This window comes from Pleurodeles waltl, chromosome 1_2 (assembly GCF_031143425.1).
Source record: "Pleurodeles waltl isolate 20211129_DDA chromosome 1_2, aPleWal1.hap1.20221129, whole genome shotgun sequence".
In the NCBI taxonomy this organism is placed as follows: Eukaryota; Metazoa; Chordata; class Amphibia; order Caudata; family Salamandridae; genus Pleurodeles; species Pleurodeles waltl.
Window position 1 is genome coordinate 66025162 of NC_090437.1, and position 18888 is coordinate 66044049.

Genomic DNA, 18888 nt, shown 5'->3' on the forward strand with positions numbered 1-18888 from the left:
CTGATGATGAAAAATAAGTGCTGGTCCCCAAAAATGACCACAGTGGGCCCCACCTGTAACCATCTGCTCAACTTAAGCACTGCACACGAGTTCAGATGAGGGGATAGGGAAGCATGGAACAATAGGAGACAGCAGAACAGAAGTTACTACTTCAAAGCAGCACTGTGGGTTCAACCCCTTTCACTTGTTGCCAGTTAAGGGAGGAATAGCTCCTTTACCACTCCGTATCCTGAGAGGTTGTAAAAGTGCCCAAAGTGCCCCACTGGAATTCCCACAACTTCTTCAGCTGATGAGAGGTCCTCATACTGTTGCAGAACAGAGAAAAACATGCCCGGTGTATGTCCTGACTTAGACAGGTCTTGACCCAATTTGGAACCACAACAATTGTGTAGCAGCACGGAAAAGCCCATGGTGGGATAGATTGAAAGAAGCACAGCATTTTTTAACGATACTAAATCTACTGATTCAAGAAGTAATTTTATTATATCAACACATTTATGAGTCTTAGAGGCATATTTATACTCTGTGCTGGACTTGTATCATTTTATTTTTACGCAAATCTGGTGCAAACTTAACCCCATATTTATACTTTGGTGCTAGACCCGTCTAGCGTCAAAGTAATGGAGTTTGCGTAATTTTTTGGACGTGCAAACCTACCTTGCGTCAATGAGATGCAAGGTAGGCGTTCCCATGCAAAATATGACTTTAAGGCATTTGTGCCTTATTTATCCTCCCGCGCAAAAATGATGCACAGGAAGAGGAGGGCCTTAAAAAATGGCGCTAAGCCTGTTTAGCGCCATTTTTTAATGCATGGGTCAGGGCAGGCAGTAGGGGACCATGAAAGCTGTCCACAGGTGCCCTTCCCTGCAGCCAGGGACACCCCCTGCCAACTTCACCCACCCCTGGAAGACACCCATGGATCGGGGGACCCATCTACGGTAACTCCAGGTAAGTATTTTCATTTTTTTTTTAAGTGGCATAGCCCCCCCTACATGGCACTGTGCTCAATGTGCGTCGTGGTTGTGCGTCAGAAAATGACACGTCAGGTTAGAGTCACTATTTTTTACGCTAACCTGATTTGCACCATACTTTGACGCACAACCCCCATTGCAGTTTTGGCGCTGTCTTTACCTTGTTCTGGTTTGTTATAAAGTAATTCCTTCAGGTTAGGTTGTCTGAAAAGCACTGCTATATAGTTCTGTTGTGCTTGTTTGTTTAGAGTGGTAGTATATGGGTTCCTGGACAGTATTCCCACAGCCAGTTTTAGACAGTTATGAATTATGTGTCAAGGGTTAGACTGTAGTAATGAGGGGTTCCTTTCAGTAGATGGTTAGCTTCTTTCTCTCTCTTCATACAAATAAATGATATAGTTTTCTGTGTTCATTTAAAGGATATTATTTTGACACTGAAGGAGAAGCTGTCCATCAACAGCATAGAACACTTTGCCTTGGCACTGGAAGAGCAGTACAACATCGCCAAACTATACCTTTTGCATGAAGAGGAGCTCATTGAGCAGGTAAGCAAACAAGAAAAGAGGTAAAACATTCTGCAGACTGTTTACTAAAAGGCAGGGTCGTCCACGAATGCACAATTGCTTAGTGATTTTTTTTAAGTTTGAACAATAGTTTATTAAGAAAAGAAATAACAATAAAACAAAAGGAAGGAATATATAAATAATATTCCCATATATATATATATATATATATATATATATATATATATAACAGAATATGTAGAATACAATAAACACGACTGAAGCAATCATATTTCATAATAGCGTTAAAGAGAAAAGGAAAAGGAGGTTAGTGGAGAGAAAACAACAGTCAAGTAAAGAAAATAATGAGAGTAGAATCAGAATCTCTTCTTAAGCCACAATCTTAAGCATAAACAGAGAAGAACAGAAATTGTGATCTTGGTGAACAAGCAGTACAAAATGAGAATACAAAGGTATAAAATTTTACGAAAATGGAACATGGTGGCTTGCATACCTCAGCAGATTTCAAACATGTAATACTTAGGCATAATGGGATCGGGTTTAGATACAACACAATTTGAGACCATAAAATATGCCATGAAATAGTTAAGGAGTGTGATGACATACACAGCATTTTCAAGACAATAATTATAACAAACACTATACCACCAAGCTATAAAGAAGACATGTGAAGCATTTTTCCAATGTTCTGTAATTTGCTGAAGAGCAAGAGCTATCAACAAATCTATCAAATGAGTATCAAGAGAACAGGAAGACCAAACATCAGCTAAAAAGATATGACAAATATTAAAAGTAATGTTAGTTAGAAAAAAATTATGGTCAACATTAACTAATGAAATAGGTTGAAAATCTTATGTCAAAAAGTGTCATTAACTGGACATAGAAAAAGCATACGCTTAAGGTCAGCATTATGATGACTGCATGGCCAACATTTCGCTTCAAAATGGGTATCAAATTTGAGGAGAGCAGTAGGAGTGCACAGCATGGTATTATGGATACAATATAAGGTTTGTGTAGCACTGGCAGTACTAGATGATTTATGAATTTTAAACCATAACTTATTTCATAAGTTTACCGACCATAAAACCTTCAAATACATTTCCCAATCTAATTAACTTTTCGATTTCATGCATGGAGGAATATTTATATGGAGCAACACGTATGCACGGGAGGCTTTAGCACTAAAAGGTAAAAGTGCAGTAATCATGTTATTCATTGTGAGCTGATGCGAGAGGTCAGGCAATGAAGAAAAAGCCTTTATTATAACCGAATATAAGATCTGATATTTTTCATTAAAATAAGAACACAGTGGGCGTGAAACTTGTAGATGTGCAAATGACAATATAAGATTATTATAAAATAATTGATGAACCCAATTGAGACCTTTTGATCTATGTGTGAACCAGTAAATTCGTTTCCCCTTTAGTTTAACATGATAATTATGCCAAATTGTGGAATTTAATAGATCTGTTTTGGTAAAAATAACAGCGCAATATGTTGGCTGTAAGAGCCTACATGTATTTTTAATAAGAAGAGATGTATGTGAAGCAGGTTTCTGTGAAAAACTTAAAAATTCCTTAAATGAATAGGGGTTAGTTCCAAGTGAACCCAAACAGGAAAAAGGGAAAGCCTTTAACCGGTAACCAATAAACAGATTGCTTAAACACAAAAGAAGCTCCATATTTCTGAAAGTCTGGGAAGTTCACTCCTGCCATCTTGAGTAACTTTAATCTTGAAAGACAGATTCTGCATTTCTGCTGTTTCAGTAGAAGTGAGCCTAATGGTTTCATGAAAGTAACAAGAAAATGTATTGGTATAATGGATATTAAAAATAAGACGAAAAGGGTAAACATCTTTTATTGGTATCTAGCCGACCCCAGTAGGATAAAAATGAAGGATGCCATCTAGCAGATTAAGGAATCCCATGATATTTGTTACAAGTATGTATGTAGAGCACACATCCGCCCTACGAGCATATGTGGTCTGTTGTACTTTAAAAAAGCATTTCTGGTTGTTTTTTTTTAAATTGCACATGGTTACCATCAACTTGAAGTAGATGGTAATTGCATTTCCTAAATGCCTAATTTGCATTTAGGAAATGCTTTGTACATGTGAATAGGAATCACAAATAGGCAATCCTATTTGTGATTCTCTAAAGGGCTTTGTACATCTGAAAAGCCCATTTAGCATTTCTTAACAACCCAAAATAGCGCTTCGGACCGTTAAGAAATGCTAAATGGCTTTGTACATCTGGCCCTCAGTCTCTTGCAGTCTAAAAGGCATTCCAAACTGGTGGGAAATGGAGGTCATCAGAGGTATTAATTTGTAATAATTCATGAGTAAAGGTGATATAAAATGTGGGTCATATAATAGAGCAATGTTAAACTTGTTATGACCAAAATTAAGATCTAAAAAATCATTACAGGAGCATGACCCAAAATCAGAACAGTTCCTATTCCTGCCACAAAGAGAGATTGGGAAAGGGAAGAACTTAAAAATAAATAATCAATTCTCGATTGTGAATGATGTGCCTCGGAGAAAAAGTACATTCCTTAGTAAGTGGATTACATTATTGGCAAGCATCAATTAAGGAGCGCTGTTTGAATGAATTGCAAAATTGTTTATGCACAGTATTAGGAATACATTTAGAGAGAGGGTTTCTATCAATAAATGGAACATGGATTTGAGTACAGTCTTTACCAAAAATCAGATATTTGTCGGAGTAAGTCATCAATTTTTGAATGAACCTGTGCCAAAATCATTATATGATTGTGTAGGACCATAAACATTAATGAGAGTAATAGGTTTCTGGTTAATAATCTATTTGGCAATTATCCACCTGCCAAAATCATCTGCTTCTTAGGATGTAATGGAAACGGAAACGTTTAGCACAGAGAATAGTAGCACCATTTTTTCTATTATGACCGAGGGAGGAGAAAATATGACCCCCCCCAGAGCTTTCTTAAATTTGGCTGATTTGTCTAAGGATAAATGTATTTCTCGTACAAGGTAAACCTGAGGTTTAAACCTAGGTAGGTGTCAAAGCACTCATTGTCGTTTAATATAGGTACCAAGACCTTTGACATTCCTAGAAACTACATTAAACATTAAACACTTGAAATATGTGATATTTAAAAACCTCCCAAGATCACAAATAGAAAATATGCATGAAAAAGCTGAACAATATTATTAGCATTGTAACAAACTGCAGAAACAAACAACTATGATCAAGAAAAACGGAAAATACAATACCAAAAATGAAAAATATTAAAGAAAAGGAAGAAACGATTTAGGACCTCATTACTACAGTAGTTCGGCAGACTGGTTATCCCGTCCGCCCAACCTCCAGTGGGGAGATTGGCGCCATGCTGGCTACCTCCCCAAAGGGAGGTAGCCAGTAATCAAGCCTGCGGCAATGCTGCCAATGCACTGTGCACCAGCACCCTCGCAATAATGCTCACTGTCTGCACATCCTGACCGCTAGGATCGTAATGTGGCGGTCGGACCACCACAGCAGCAGCAGTCCTGACCGCCACTGCTAGGATGTGGTCTCAAGACCACCTGCTTTGTAATTAGGCCCATAGTAAGGAGGAAAAATTAACTAAACAAGACTAAGGATATTATCCAAAAAGATGAATGACACATACCTATGATAAACTCAAGGAAATGGGATGTTGAAGCCACAGAACAAACATAGATGACACAAACTCACTCCAAATGAAACAGGAGCAACACCGCCCAGGAAGAAAAATAAATATGACATATTAGGGAGATTAATCTGAATAAACGTGGAAGGAAAATATATGGACTAGAGATCAAATGTCAAAATATACCATGACATAATAGATCATAAGTCTGCAGAACAGGAAATCAGGAGTAGCATGAAGGAGGCAATTACAAACTAAAAGAGGTGAGATCTCGCTGTGTTGATTGCTTCTCCTTAGCAGTCATCTAAGAACTTTTGCAATTGAGCCAGATTCTCATAAGTTGTGGTCTTATTTTTATACGCTACTTTGAACAAACATGGATGCATGAGACTAAAACATGCATCTACAACTCTGGGTGCTCATCTCATGTCCAAAAACGTCTTATGATGCTCTTATGTGATCCTGGATACAACCTGTGAAAAGAAAAGAGTATTGCGAGACCAAACAACATTTTCTTGGATGTAACATTAGAAAGAACTTTAAGGAAGTCAGTAAATTAAAAAAATAGCAGCATTACACCTCTAAGTTTCTGAGAAATAGCAAATTTGGACATATGACCTAGTCGATGTGCTCTTTGTAGATTAAATGAAACTCCTTCTAGACCAAGTACATTAGATAAAAAAAGAACGAGAAAAGCCCACAGGATCTGGGAGTTCAATGCCTTAATGTAGACCGTGGATCGTCAAGTTATTCCTCTTGTTCCTGTTTTACAAATCTTTAGATTGTCTTTTCAGAAGAGTGATTTGCTTTTGCATAGAATCAATTTTGATGGTAGCCTCTTGAATATCACTAATGCATTGTTCAACCTCTGTTACTGTTTTTTTTCCATATGTGACCATTTATCATCAAGCGATTGAAGGTGGTCCATGGAAGAGACAGTTGGGGTTTTAGTAGTTGATAGTGGGTCTTAGTTTGGTTTCCTATTAACATTAGTGGGAAGTTTAAGTCCCGAGTTAGGAATGACCATGGATGATGTTTCAGCAATAGACTGTTAAAGAGCATCCATTTTCAATAAGACCCTGTGAGACTCTGAAGTCTCGTCTAAAAAAGCTTGTGGAACGATTTAGTATAATTTCCAGTTAATTTAAGTTTTCTTAGCTTGCCCATACAGTATCAAAATATAGATGTATCCAAAGGGGTACGCAAAGACACTAATGCCTGTAAATAAGATCAGCAGAATTTCTCTCAAAAAAGAGCAGCACAGAGCAACAGACATCATATTAGCATATCAACACTGAAAACAATAAGGGGGTCATTCCGACGCTGGCGGTCATGGACCGTCAGGGCCGGGGACGGAGGAAGCACCGCCAACAGGCTGGCGGTGCTTCTAGGGCAATTCTGACCGCGGCGGTAAAGCCGCGGTCAGAAAAGGGAAACCGGCGGTTTCCCGCCGGTTTTCCCCTGCCCCAGGGAATCCTCCACGGCGGCGCTGCAAGCAGCGCCGCCATGGGGATTCCGACTCCCTTCCCGCCAGCCTGTTCCTGGCGGTTTACACCGCCAGGAAGAGGCTGGCGGGAACGGGTGTCGTGGGGCCCCTGGGGGCCCCATTAAGATTTTCAGTGTCTGCAAAGCAGACACTGAAAATCGCGACGGGTGCCACTGCACCCGTCGCACACCAGCAACTCCGCCGGCTCCATTCGGAGCCGGCTTCATCGTTGCTGGGGCTTTCCCGCTGGGCGGGCGGGCGGCCTTTTGGCGGTCGCCCGCCCGCCCAGTGGGAAAGTCTGAATGACCGCTGCGGTCATTTGACCGCGGTACGGTCTTTTGGCGGTCTCCGCCCGGCGGGCGGCGCCCGCTGCCCGCCGGGGTCGGAATGACCCCCTAAGTGTGATCCAAAAGAAGCAGAAAAATGCTGAGGAGAATAGGCTCATGACGCTACAACAATGGGTTACAGAATATAAACTAGAGTAAACAAAAAAAATATTCCAACTGTGCAGTTATAGTAACCAATATGTGCCTACATCTCAAGAAATCATATTTGCAAGAATGTTATCGTACTGCCATGTTGACAAACAAAGGCAGAAGCAGACTGAAATTTCCTATCAGAACTGCACATACATCCAAAATGTCGGCCGGTACTGAAGGACTGTTGTATGGTTCCTATTATTCTAATAAGACTGCATGTTGACGGCGACAGCACTACTGAGAGCCTCATTTACGAGTCCCGTGGCTCAGACTGGCAAAGCAAGTGCCTTTCTGAGCCACCTTGCACCACCAGGTAAGAGCAAAAATGTCCCGTATCTACAAGATATGGTGCATTTCTGTCCTCTCCCCCTGTGCTGGTGCACAAATTGCTGCCTAGCACCAACACAGGCACCATTGCACCATGGTGCAAGCGTTTTGCATTGTGCGGAAAGGTGTTTTCCTCTTCATTCTGAAGCACACATAGAAAGAGGAAAAAAATGGAGAAATAAAGATATTTCTCCCTGTTGCATCACTCTTATGCCATCCCTGAGGTGGCGTAGGAATCTGATGCATTCCCAGACTTGTAAATCTGGGAATACGTCAGATTCCTTCAGGTTCCAAGGGTGTTGCATAGGAACACCCCAAGCAGCACCCATGGAACGCCCTTTTCATTCAGTGTTATGTGTGAAAGAGGTCCATTATTAGAAGGTCATGAAAAGCCACAGAAGGTGGCTTTGTGTGGCCTTGTAAATATGGGCTGGCAAACTGAGCCATTGGAGCGTCAAAACAAACTTTTGCTCCGGTGTCGCAGTGTGCTGCTAGGGCCGCGTAAATGAGTTCAAGGGTGTTGAAGACTGAGTCAACTCCAAACCACTTTGGAAACTGGCAGCCTAACTCCTGGCTAGCCTGCAGTGCCTCACCAAACCCTGGGAAGGAGAAGATGATTTGTGGCAACCTAAACCTGACACTCTGACTCCTCAAGGAAGTTGTGGAAACAATATGCCCCTTTCATTGAGTTACTCAGTGACTCACACATGCCAAGGTAGGACACGAGATGCAAACTGGATTTCAGTGCATTTATTGAAGCAATTGCATCCTCGTGTAAAAAAGCTTGAGCTAAAATGCATATGAACGTAAAAGGCACAGGCTACAGGCCTAATGCTAAAATAAGGGTGCCCAACCTAGGTGTGAAAGGGGTCCTACAACAGGAGTAAACAGCCTGACAAATACGATAGCCACGTTGCAGCCGGTTCCAAGAAAGATAGTCTAAAGTAGCAGCTTGCCACTCCCAGTCTGTCTCCTGGACCTGTTGCCAAGGAAAAAAAGCATCTTTCATTAAATTCACTCCGAACGAGCTGCAGCGTCCCCTGGAGCTCCGTTAGCCCGTGGCCATCTTGTCTCGGTGCCAAGCCATGCCCCCTAATGAATTCTTAACTGTGAACACAAAAGAAAAGAATGTAGGTGTTGCCTGTGTGACACCTACATACATATGATAATTGTCTATGATACCGTGGTGATATAGAGCCACACAATATCATTTGAATTGGTGGAAATATCAAGATAATGCTAAATAAACCTTGAACAATGCGTTCAGTACATTGAACCTACACTATTTGTTTCATGTCTTTATTCAAATATCAAAAGTAAGGTATAAATCCAACTTCGTGTTGCTTCAAGCAATTCTGCATGAGTTCAACAAGTGTGATTTAGTTTTTCTGAAGACATTTCACTCTTCTCACACTCAACTACACTCCTAGTGTAAAGGTCACGGCACAGGTTTATTTCAGACTGTAACCCTGAAGTAAGAAATAACATAACCATATGAATCAAATCATCTACTTCCAAGAAGTGTGTGCCTAGGAGACAATGTGCATATAAATTCGGGGTGCAGGGGAAAGGTAATATTAATTCCAACACAGGTCATAAAACATCACGTCAGTACACTTCAGAAAAACTGGAAGGGGTATTGGGAAATCCCACATAAAAATAAATGGAAAGCCATTTTTGTTCCAAATAATAGAGGTTATAGGAAATAATCTGCAGTTCTTTCAAGCAAATTGGTAAAAATGTTTTATGATGTAAACATCTAACATCATCAAGCCCCTAACGCATACCTCATCGGTCGCTTAGTGTACGACTTTATCCACCTGTGCCACATCTTGTTGCACAGCCTAGTCTGCCACATCGACTGCAAGCTCCCTTACAATTCAAGATTCAAATTCATTTATTTAACATGCATAGTTAATTAAAACCATTACATGTACATTAAACATACAAAAAATAGTCATAACAGTGCAGCACGACCATTAAGACACGTAATATCAGTCACAATATTGTACTCAAAGTATTTATAAAATCAACCATAAACTTTTTTATGAGGAAAATCTTCATAAAACATTTGCTCCTAAATGATGTGTAGCTTTCATCAAGTAAAGAGGCTACTCATATTGTGCAAACCGACCGTTTTCTAGAAAATAGTTTTAGAGTGCAATGATGTTATGCTAAGTAAAGTACTATTTACTTGAGAGATTGATCTAGGGGTCTAAGAAGCATTACATTTACAGTCGCCCACCTGGTCATGTAATATAAGTACAAAAATATTTACAGTCCCACAGTGTAAAGTGCTGTGTGCCTCCTACCTCCTTAGAAAGCACGGATCGCTGAAACTGCTGTGCAAAACCACTTCATAAAAATATTTTTACAATGCAATAATAATATGCTAAGTAAAAAACTGCTAACAAAGAAGATTGTGCTAGAGGCGCAAGAACCAGACTATTTGTAGTTTATTATACAGTCCCTGCCTAATAAAAAAAAAGATGAAATAGTTGCAAGTCCCAGAGTATGAAGTACTATGTGCCTGATACTTCCTCAAGGTCACCGATGTTCAGCCCTTGACTCAGTGACTCAGTGCATGGTTTGGTGAAAAGATCAAGCCCCAAAGTATAAAGTGCTATATCCCTACCCACGACCCAATTTGCGATTCAGTGTAAAGATCAGGCCCTAGAGTGTGAAGTGCTATGTGCCTGCTACCTCCTCAAGGTCACCAATGTTCAGCTCCCTACTCTGCATGGAATGGTGAAGAGATCAGTCAGGAGCTAACATTTATCCAGCTCCTTAGCAGCGAAGTTCAAACATTTCACAGCGTCACATGCTAATTGCACTGAGTCTCCTTCCAGTAAGGTGATTACAGCTGGTTGGCATGATCTAAAGACTCTAAAGATGGCTGTCAAAAATGTTGCCTGCGTATTAACAAAGCCAGACATGCGCACAATAGATGCAGCAGTTCATTGATACATCCACACAGATATGGCACTCTGTGGTGGACCAGTGCTGCTTCCAGGATAGCACAAGGTCTTTAAGTGAAAACACACCCAGCATAGTCACATTAGGTCATGTTTCATGGCCTCGGAGATATGGGAGGATAGATATGACTGGGGACCCCAAGCTCCATGTGACGGCATGACGGTCCACGCATGGCGTTTGCTCGGTAAAGTGGCCTTGTCTATAACAAATGATGAAAGTTTGGCTGATTTGTTGGTAAGCCGTTTGAAGGCAGCATATTCCGTGAAGGTATGACAAGCTTCTTCTAGATTCATTGTTGTGACTGAGTGCCTTAATGCTGGGAGCACAGAGTTCTTATTGTGGGCCTGCCTTTCTATTTCCAGCCAGCACTGGTGTTCAAGTGAGTCCACGTCAGCTGCCCTTGTCTCCCAACAGAATTTCACATGTGCACCCTGCCTGGGTGGGCCCGGATGATGCAGGCTAGATTTGAGTCTAATTTGGGCTTGCAAGACTTACTGCAGAATTTCGAACAGTTTTTCAATGAGGCTCGATTGTAGAATGTTTAAGAATGCAGAAATATTTTCCTTTGATCAGTTCAGAGCCGTAAGATAGTGAATGGGTAAATTTGGCTACCACGGATTGGAGGAGATGATTAGTCGAGGTGTTTCGAGTCTTAGTTTTCAAGTTTTAAATGCAAACAGCAAATTGTTGGCTCTGGCTCATCTCAATTGTAAGTGCAGTTTGTAGGTTGAGAGGGAGTCTAATTGGACTCTGAGGTATGTATATGTTTTTGGTGTGGTTCAGGTCAAAGTAGCAGATTGTTGGTATACCCCAGCTGTTGGTCTATCAACCACTGTAGCCTGATTTGAGTTTTGCTGAGGAGGATGATTTCATCGGCATATTGCAGGCTTTTAATTTGTTCCATGCTCAGCCTGGGAGGACTGCCCCGCACTTGGGCCAGATGGCTGTCAAGGTCAGCCATATATATGTCAAAAAGACAGGGTGCAACAATGCACCCCTGTTTTAGGCCAATGTTTGTGTACATTCTTTTGGTGCTTCGTCGGCCATCCCTAGCTTATTTTAACCCATGTTTTGAAATAAAGGTAGACAATTGCCTCCAGCAGTCTCAACGGCACCCTCCACCTTGCCACCTTTTCCTAAAACTTGGCCCTCAGAACTTTAGGTCAATAAAGCAAGCATAGAGCTTGTTGTGTTTGACAATTGCTTGCTCAGCCAAAAGAGTAACTGCCAATAGGTTGGTTAAAGTGCTCATTCCTGGTCGGAGGCCTGTCGGGGTATTAGGAATAATGTTAGACCGACTGGCCCAGTCCTCTAGATCAATGAGTAAGTATGAGGTGTAGATCGTGGCATCCACATCTGTTAGAGCTATTAATCTGTATTCGGGCGGGTTAGAGCATTATACATTGGGTGGAAAATGCTGCCTCACTAGGATGCAAGGATGGTGTTAGTTGCCAAAATAAAGTTGAATAGGCATGTGAGGTACGAAGCCCAGAGCCTGGGTTCCTGTTTGAATAACGTATTTGGGGGGCCAATGGGCCTTGGTACCCCATCAGATCTGAGCTTTTTTAGCGACCGGTTGACCTTCATATGACTAATCAGATGATAGTCTGCATCTAGCAGGCCCCTAGCAACTCCTATGCCTGTTGTTTCTCCACACATTCTACTCACCACTACATATGTCTTTAGTTATGATCTCAGGACAGGGCTACAACTAAAGAACACAATTGAAGCAGTCCCTGGACCACCTACCCATTAGAAGTCATACCTGAGTTGCCCATAAAATAAGTAGACATCACCCCTTCACCACCCCATGTTGCAGATACCTCATGTACACTTTGGCCCAGATTTACTAACATTTTGCAACAGGTTTATTTCACAGAGATGTTGTAGTGTTATTTACTTACAAATCGCGATTTGTGTTGGAACGTTAATAAATTAACAAGTTATAGTGCATTACTCTACTTTGTGTTACTTTGCATGAAGGTGGGCATACCATTGGTGGTACATTGTCATTCCAAGCAACCACCAACGGGCTTTGATGTAAATCCCAATCCACTAACATTTGTGAGCAGACATTTGCCCCAAAAAAGCCTCCTCATTTTCCCAGCTTTACATGTGTGCTGCACTGTACAGCACACAAGTACAGTTGTAAAAGTCATAAAGAATAGACTTTGTACCGGAGGGATCCCTTTCCAGAACAAAACCTATGCTCTACAGAAAGCACACACCTGTTCACCATCATGCAAGGGTGTGTGCGTTGGTGCATGGCTTTCTAAAGAGCATCAGTGCTGGGAAAGTTTGGACTGGTCTATAAGGCAATCAGGCAGCACCCGATGAGCTGATCTGACAGATCAGCGTATGAGCAGGTTTGGGGCTATTTGTAGGCCTATTTTAAGATCTGCTGGGCTGGTTTTTACTGTTAAATCCTTTAATATTAAAAAAGCATTGCTTGAACCAAATTCAATTTCATGCAGTTTTCCATACCTCATAAAACACTTATACAACTGCCTCAATTAGCAAACATGGGCCACTTTTTTAGCTACGTAGTTCACTAATGGGTCCCACTTTTATTTTGGTGCTAGGGCCTACTTTCTGTCCTGTGAAACCCGGTTGCTGACCTTTTGGCACAACACAGCAGCTTGTGATGTGTTTTTTAAAAAGCCACTAATTGGAAATTGTGGCAATTTAGTGTGCAATCAAAATCTGTCAAACAGTCTGCCAACAACAAGGCATAATCTATGTGGCCCCTTATACATTGTCCTATGATATTCAGAAATGCACCTTGTGGCTTAATCATTCTGTGTATGCACACAGTGACTGAACTGGAACATAACATGCAGCTTTAAACACTTCAGAATTGTATGGAGTGTTTTTAAATGATTTGTAAGGTGGCAGGACCTCTATCAGCTTGACAATGATCCCTTCTAAGCTACACATTTCGTTTTCATAATTTTCATGGGGTCCTATTCACAAACTGCATTTTGCAGTACTTTAGTAGTACAACAACACTTCTCGAAAAGTATTACTGAATGTTGCTCACAAATCTACAAGTGTAAATCTCCACCTCCACCTCCACCTCTCCTGTCTTTTTTATGGTGTGATCCTGACACATGCAAACTTACTGCTTAGTAGTAAATGTAGAAGGAACCAGGGGATTGGTTGATAAATGGGGCATACTTAGAACAAAATAGGTTGGATTTAGGGAGGGTTAAGAAGGGGCTTTGGGAGGGTTATGGAAGGGTTTGGGGAGAGGCCTGTACCCACTCACAAAAAAGAAAGCCTGTCGCTGTTCGGGAACTGCACTTGTTATTATTATTATTATTATTATGATTATTAATAAATGCTTATATAGCGCGAACAGCTACCCACTCAGGATATCTCTGCGCTTTATGCTACAGGTGGAACGCCCTGACTCCAACACTTTAAAATAGTCATGACTGATTGATTATGAAAATTAAACTGTGAGGTGCAAGATCTAAGTTGTATAGGCAAAGCATTCTAGATTCTAGGGCTATAGAAGAGAAGGACTGGCCTCACACACGAGAAAGTTTAAACTTAGGAACAAGGCAAAGAGAGTGGTTGCTAGAATGCAAATTCCGGGCAGGTTGATATGATTTAATCAGGTCATTGATGTAAGGTGGAGCACTCTCTGCCCTGGCCTTAAAGTCGTAACCCAGCACCTTAAACTGAATTAGTTTTCCCACGTCAAGCCAGTGCAATTCACAGTGTAGTAAGGTCACTGAGGCAAATTTTGGTAGCCAGTAAATCAATTTTGCCGCTGCGTTCTGTATCACCTGTAGCCATCGCAGGGAGGCTTTGTCAACCTCAAGATAAAGAATATTCCCATAGTCCAGATGAGACTGAATAAGGGCCTGGACTACAGTTCTCTGATCCCTTAAGGGAAGCATCTAGATGCATTTCTGTTGCCATTTCATTATGGCAAAGCAAGTTCCAGCTACCTTTGCCACCTGAGGCTTCGTGGAGAGTTTGTTATCAATTAGAAAGTCTAGATTCTTGACTTTAGACACTGACAGAGTAGTTTCCCCCAATGCAGCCGGCCAATGCTGCGGGCCCCAGAGACCGGAGTTTTTTCCTAGGATCAGCACCTCTGTTTTGCTGCTGTTCAATTTCAGCAAGTTGTTGTTCATCCAGATGGCGACCTGTGCTAAACAAGCATTCAGAGAGCTGGGGCTGTGATCCTGATTAGATTGTGAAGAAAAGATGACTTGTGTAACATCAGCATATGAGAAATTAGTAGGCCACAGTGCTCTACAAGCTCAGCCAGATGCTACATGTAGATATTAAAGAGGGCAGGACCTAGGGCTGATTGCTGGGGGACTCCAGACGCCACTTCATAACATATGGACAGGGCTCCATCCAAAAAGGCTTGAAAGGAGCAGCCACTCAAAAAGGAGGTATGCCAAGCCAGGGCATTTCCCTGAACCCTCATTTGCCTGAGTCTTTCCAGCAGAATGGCGTGAGACACAGTATTGAAGGCAGTGCTAAGATCAAGAAGGATGAAGGCCGTTGTCTCGCCATTATCTAAAAGCTGCCTCAGATGTTCAGTGACACTAAGCATGCAAGACTAGGTACTGTGTCCTGCACTAAACCTGAACGGGGAATTATGCAAACGATTTTGAGACTCCACGTAGGCCAAGAGTCGCTTGTAGACATGTTTTTCAAGAATTTTCGACATAATGGGGGGGCAGGGATATGGGTCTCTAGCTAGCCCAGTTGTCAGGATCTAGATTAGTTTTCTTCAACAAGGGAAGAAGCATGGCATGCTTCCACTCCGAAGGAAAGGAGCCCTGCAGAAGTGAACAGATTGCAAGTTTTACCAAGAACAACAGAATATCAGATTTAACCAATGGAGCATTGCAAGAGGGAGAGGGTCCTTCGGAGAGCCAGATCTTATGGATTGTGCCAAGGAAAACTTATGGATTGTACTACAGCCAAAAAGGACCCAAACGTCAGAGATGGAGTAAGTTAGACACCACACATGGCCAACCACTGGTACTGCTGGACACTCCTATAAAATCCATTCAGGTAGGGACTGTACCCATAGCAAATAATGTTAAATTAAATTATTTAATCTGTAACATAAATTGTTACTACAATATAATTAAATAACTTGAAATGTATTCTATACATCAATTTTAAATAAGTATTAATACATATTAAAAATATATTTCTTTAACCTTAGGTGAGAAATGTTTTTAACTTCAGAAAAATTATTTTAATTTAATATAATACATTCAATCTTTTATTAGTTTTGTTATGTTTACATTTTGTTGTGTTCTACATTTAAAACTAAATACATAAAATGTTTTTATGTAATTTTTTAACATAAAATATCTTGTTATGTTTTTAAATGTATTCAATTATTAAATTGTTTATTCTACATAATATTTATATATATATATATATATATATGTATATATATATAGTAAATGTTGAACACAATAAACGAACATTAAAGCACTAAAAATTAATTTTGAATTACATATTTAATTATTATAAATACATTAAATTAAATTAACATTATATTTTTAAAGATTTATTAACACCAAATCACACCTCCACTAAAAACATATATTTGTATTTATATTAATAATTATTAGCAGTGATGCATAGAGTTAATGAAAACTAATTGGATTATATTGTATTCTATTGTATTCAAAATTATTGTATTATTACATTTATAATAAATTATAAATTACAAAAAAAGATTATTAAAATATGCTACAATATAACAAACATTAAATTATATTTACTTATATAGGGCCTCATTATGAGTCTGGCAGTCCAAGGATCCAAGGGCCGCAAGCCTACCAGTGACGGTATGACCGCAGCAACTGTGGTGGTCCGACCTCCACATTACGACCTTGGCAGTCGGACCACCAGGGGACCGCCATCCCTGTTGGGAACATGGCTCCCGATGGCAGTCTGAGTTGTACTCAGCCAGGGCGGCGCTGAGTTTAGCGCCGCCTTGGTGATTACAATTCTACTTATCGCCAGCCTTTCCATGGCAGTCTGACTGCCATGAAAAGGCTGGTGGTATGCCAATTCTGAGGGCCACGGGGGGCACCAGTTGCCCCCCGCCCAGCACCATCTGAATGGGCACTGTCTGCTTTGCAGAAAGTGTGCATTCGAGGGGGCTGGAGTGCCCCCTGTTTGACAGCATTGGCATTGGCTCCATGTGGAGCCGAGATCAATGTGGCCGCACAGTTTCCACTGGGCTGACTGGCGGAAACCTTGGTTTCCGCCAGTCAGCCCAGTGGAAACCTTGTAATGGGGCTGGTGTGGAGACTGCCAGCTCCACGTCGGTCTCCTCACCGCGAGTCTGCTGGTCAGTTTGTCCGACCGCCAGTCTTCTATTGAGGCCCTTAGTCCCTACTTCCATAATTGTCCATGGGAGAGTTTTGAAGTATAAGTGGTTATAAATGCAAGGTGCTGGACTTACTGCTGCTCCTTTTTGGCAATAGCAACTTTACACTTGTAACTGTGGCTCCATCCCCTATTTCAGGAGGTGTAGATATACAAGTCTGCACTTTTTTGTAACTGTACACTCATAAATGGTGACTAGCCCAAAATAGTAAAGTTGTTCAAAAAGCGTAGGAGTAATCCCACACGTGCAAATTTACTCACATGTAAATTTACAATGGTGAATAGCCCCACATAGAGTTTACTTCAGACATCTCTGGTAAGAGCAGCAGAATCAGTTCAGGTCTAATCTATCTATACCACTTTGAGAACCTTCTATATCCTGTCACTAGGTGAAGATTGATCAATAATTACCCCCACATCTCTGTCCTACTCCTCCCAGTCATTACTGATTGAGGCAGTTCTGCCTCCACAGACAATTAACCACACCTATGGTTTGGGATCCCATCCTATCTAGTCCATCTTTTCTCTCCTTGCATATAGAGTAAAAGAGTTTACCCCCGCTCTACCTCCAGTATCTTCTGTCTCCAGATATACATGCATGTTGCCATGATTTATTTTCTAAAGTATATTGTTTATATGTGGTGGTTACTTACAATAAGTGCATGTAGTAAGTTATTCCACCCTCCATGCGGTCCCCGTTCATGTGCTGGCTGGGAGCGAGCTTTGACAGAGCCAGCGGTCAGAGCTGATTCAAATCTATGAAAGATGTCCGAACCTGCACTAGTGCTCATTTGTGCACATTTGCGCAGGAGAGTGGGGAGGCAAGGATATGCCTATTTATACTGGTTGATTTCCCAGCGTGTGAAACCTTTGGTGCAGGCATCTACTGTATAAGAGATGCTGTTTTCTAGCACGTCCTGAGTCTGAACAGTTTCACAGTTACAGTTTTCATGTGTTCGTAGGTGCTGTGAATAACGCGTCAACTCCCTTTGCCATTATGGAAAGGGCAAAGGTTCCATCTAAGCAGCACTATATGAAGCTAATACAAGATCACAAAGCAGTTCTGGAACTAGAGAGAACAAACCAACAAGCCCTATTTAAGGAGACGATTGATTCCTCAGCCGAGGAGCCTCAAGCAAGGAAGCTAATGGAAGATCTGGACGATAATCAGGAGGTTGATCAAAGAGGGAAATATATACATAGGACCCACTTTTAGTAGCCTCCTTAAGTATATCAGAGATGTACCTGGTTTTGAGGAGAAGCCCCAACAAAAGGAGGGATTCTAATCTCAATGCAGTGGGCCCAGATTGATAATCTGCTTTTGTGTAATGTGATAAAGCAAATTCTACTTAAGGAATGCAAGGACACTGACAAAGCAATGATTCATAGAAAGCAATGATTCCTAGAATCCTTTCAAAGAGACGTTTCCTGGTGGACTTTGATATATTATCCACAGACCCCTCAACACTATTTTGACTTCGATGGCTTCTCCTTCTATCTTAGCATCAGAGGAATCAAATCTCAAGAGGCTGTTTGCAGTTTCTAACTTTGGCATTACAACTAACGCTTACTTGGCATATGCCACACAAGTCCTCCTTAAGGATTTCCAGTTCCTCTATGATTGTCAGCAGGAAAATGGTAATCTGTTTATTATTTTGACTAGGCTGCAGCTCCTTTCCAAATTTTGGGCTGACGTTTCATTTAGATGGGCTGTGGGCATTGTCATCTTGAGCTGGGGTAGCCGTGGCAGGAAGACGGTTGTATTGGATGAAGTCCTAGAAGCTCAACCCATCTCAAAGATCCCTAATTTAGAAGCTGCCATCACCATTCAAGATTAGATTAGATAATTAGATAACATGGTTAAAAAACCACTGGTAAGAAGATAATTTAGGTTGTTTTCAGAAAATAAATCCTTCCTTTCAAAACAGCTGCCTCAGCAGGCACAGGAAAGTCCTCCCTTTCATGGCTGGGCCTGAGTTCAGAGGCCTGCGTTCGCTCATAAAACCAAAACAGTCCCCCCTAAAGATCAAGGAGAGTCACAAAAGTGACTATGCTGGGGTTGATGCGAAGGTCAAATACTTTACTCATCGA

The 18888-nt window shown here is 41.2% G+C and overlaps 1 protein-coding gene across 1 annotated transcript in view; it reads left to right on the forward strand.

Annotated features, from left to right (window-relative positions):
• FRMPD1 (FERM and PDZ domain containing 1) overlaps positions 1-18888 on the forward strand; it is a 1007848-nt gene that overhangs the window by 728844 nt on the left and 260116 nt on the right. The window contains exon 8 of the mRNA XM_069205792.1: positions 1391-1516. Within this exon, the coding sequence (XP_069061893.1) occupies positions 1391-1516 (126 nt within the window). The remainder of the gene's footprint in view (positions 1-1390; positions 1517-18888) is intronic.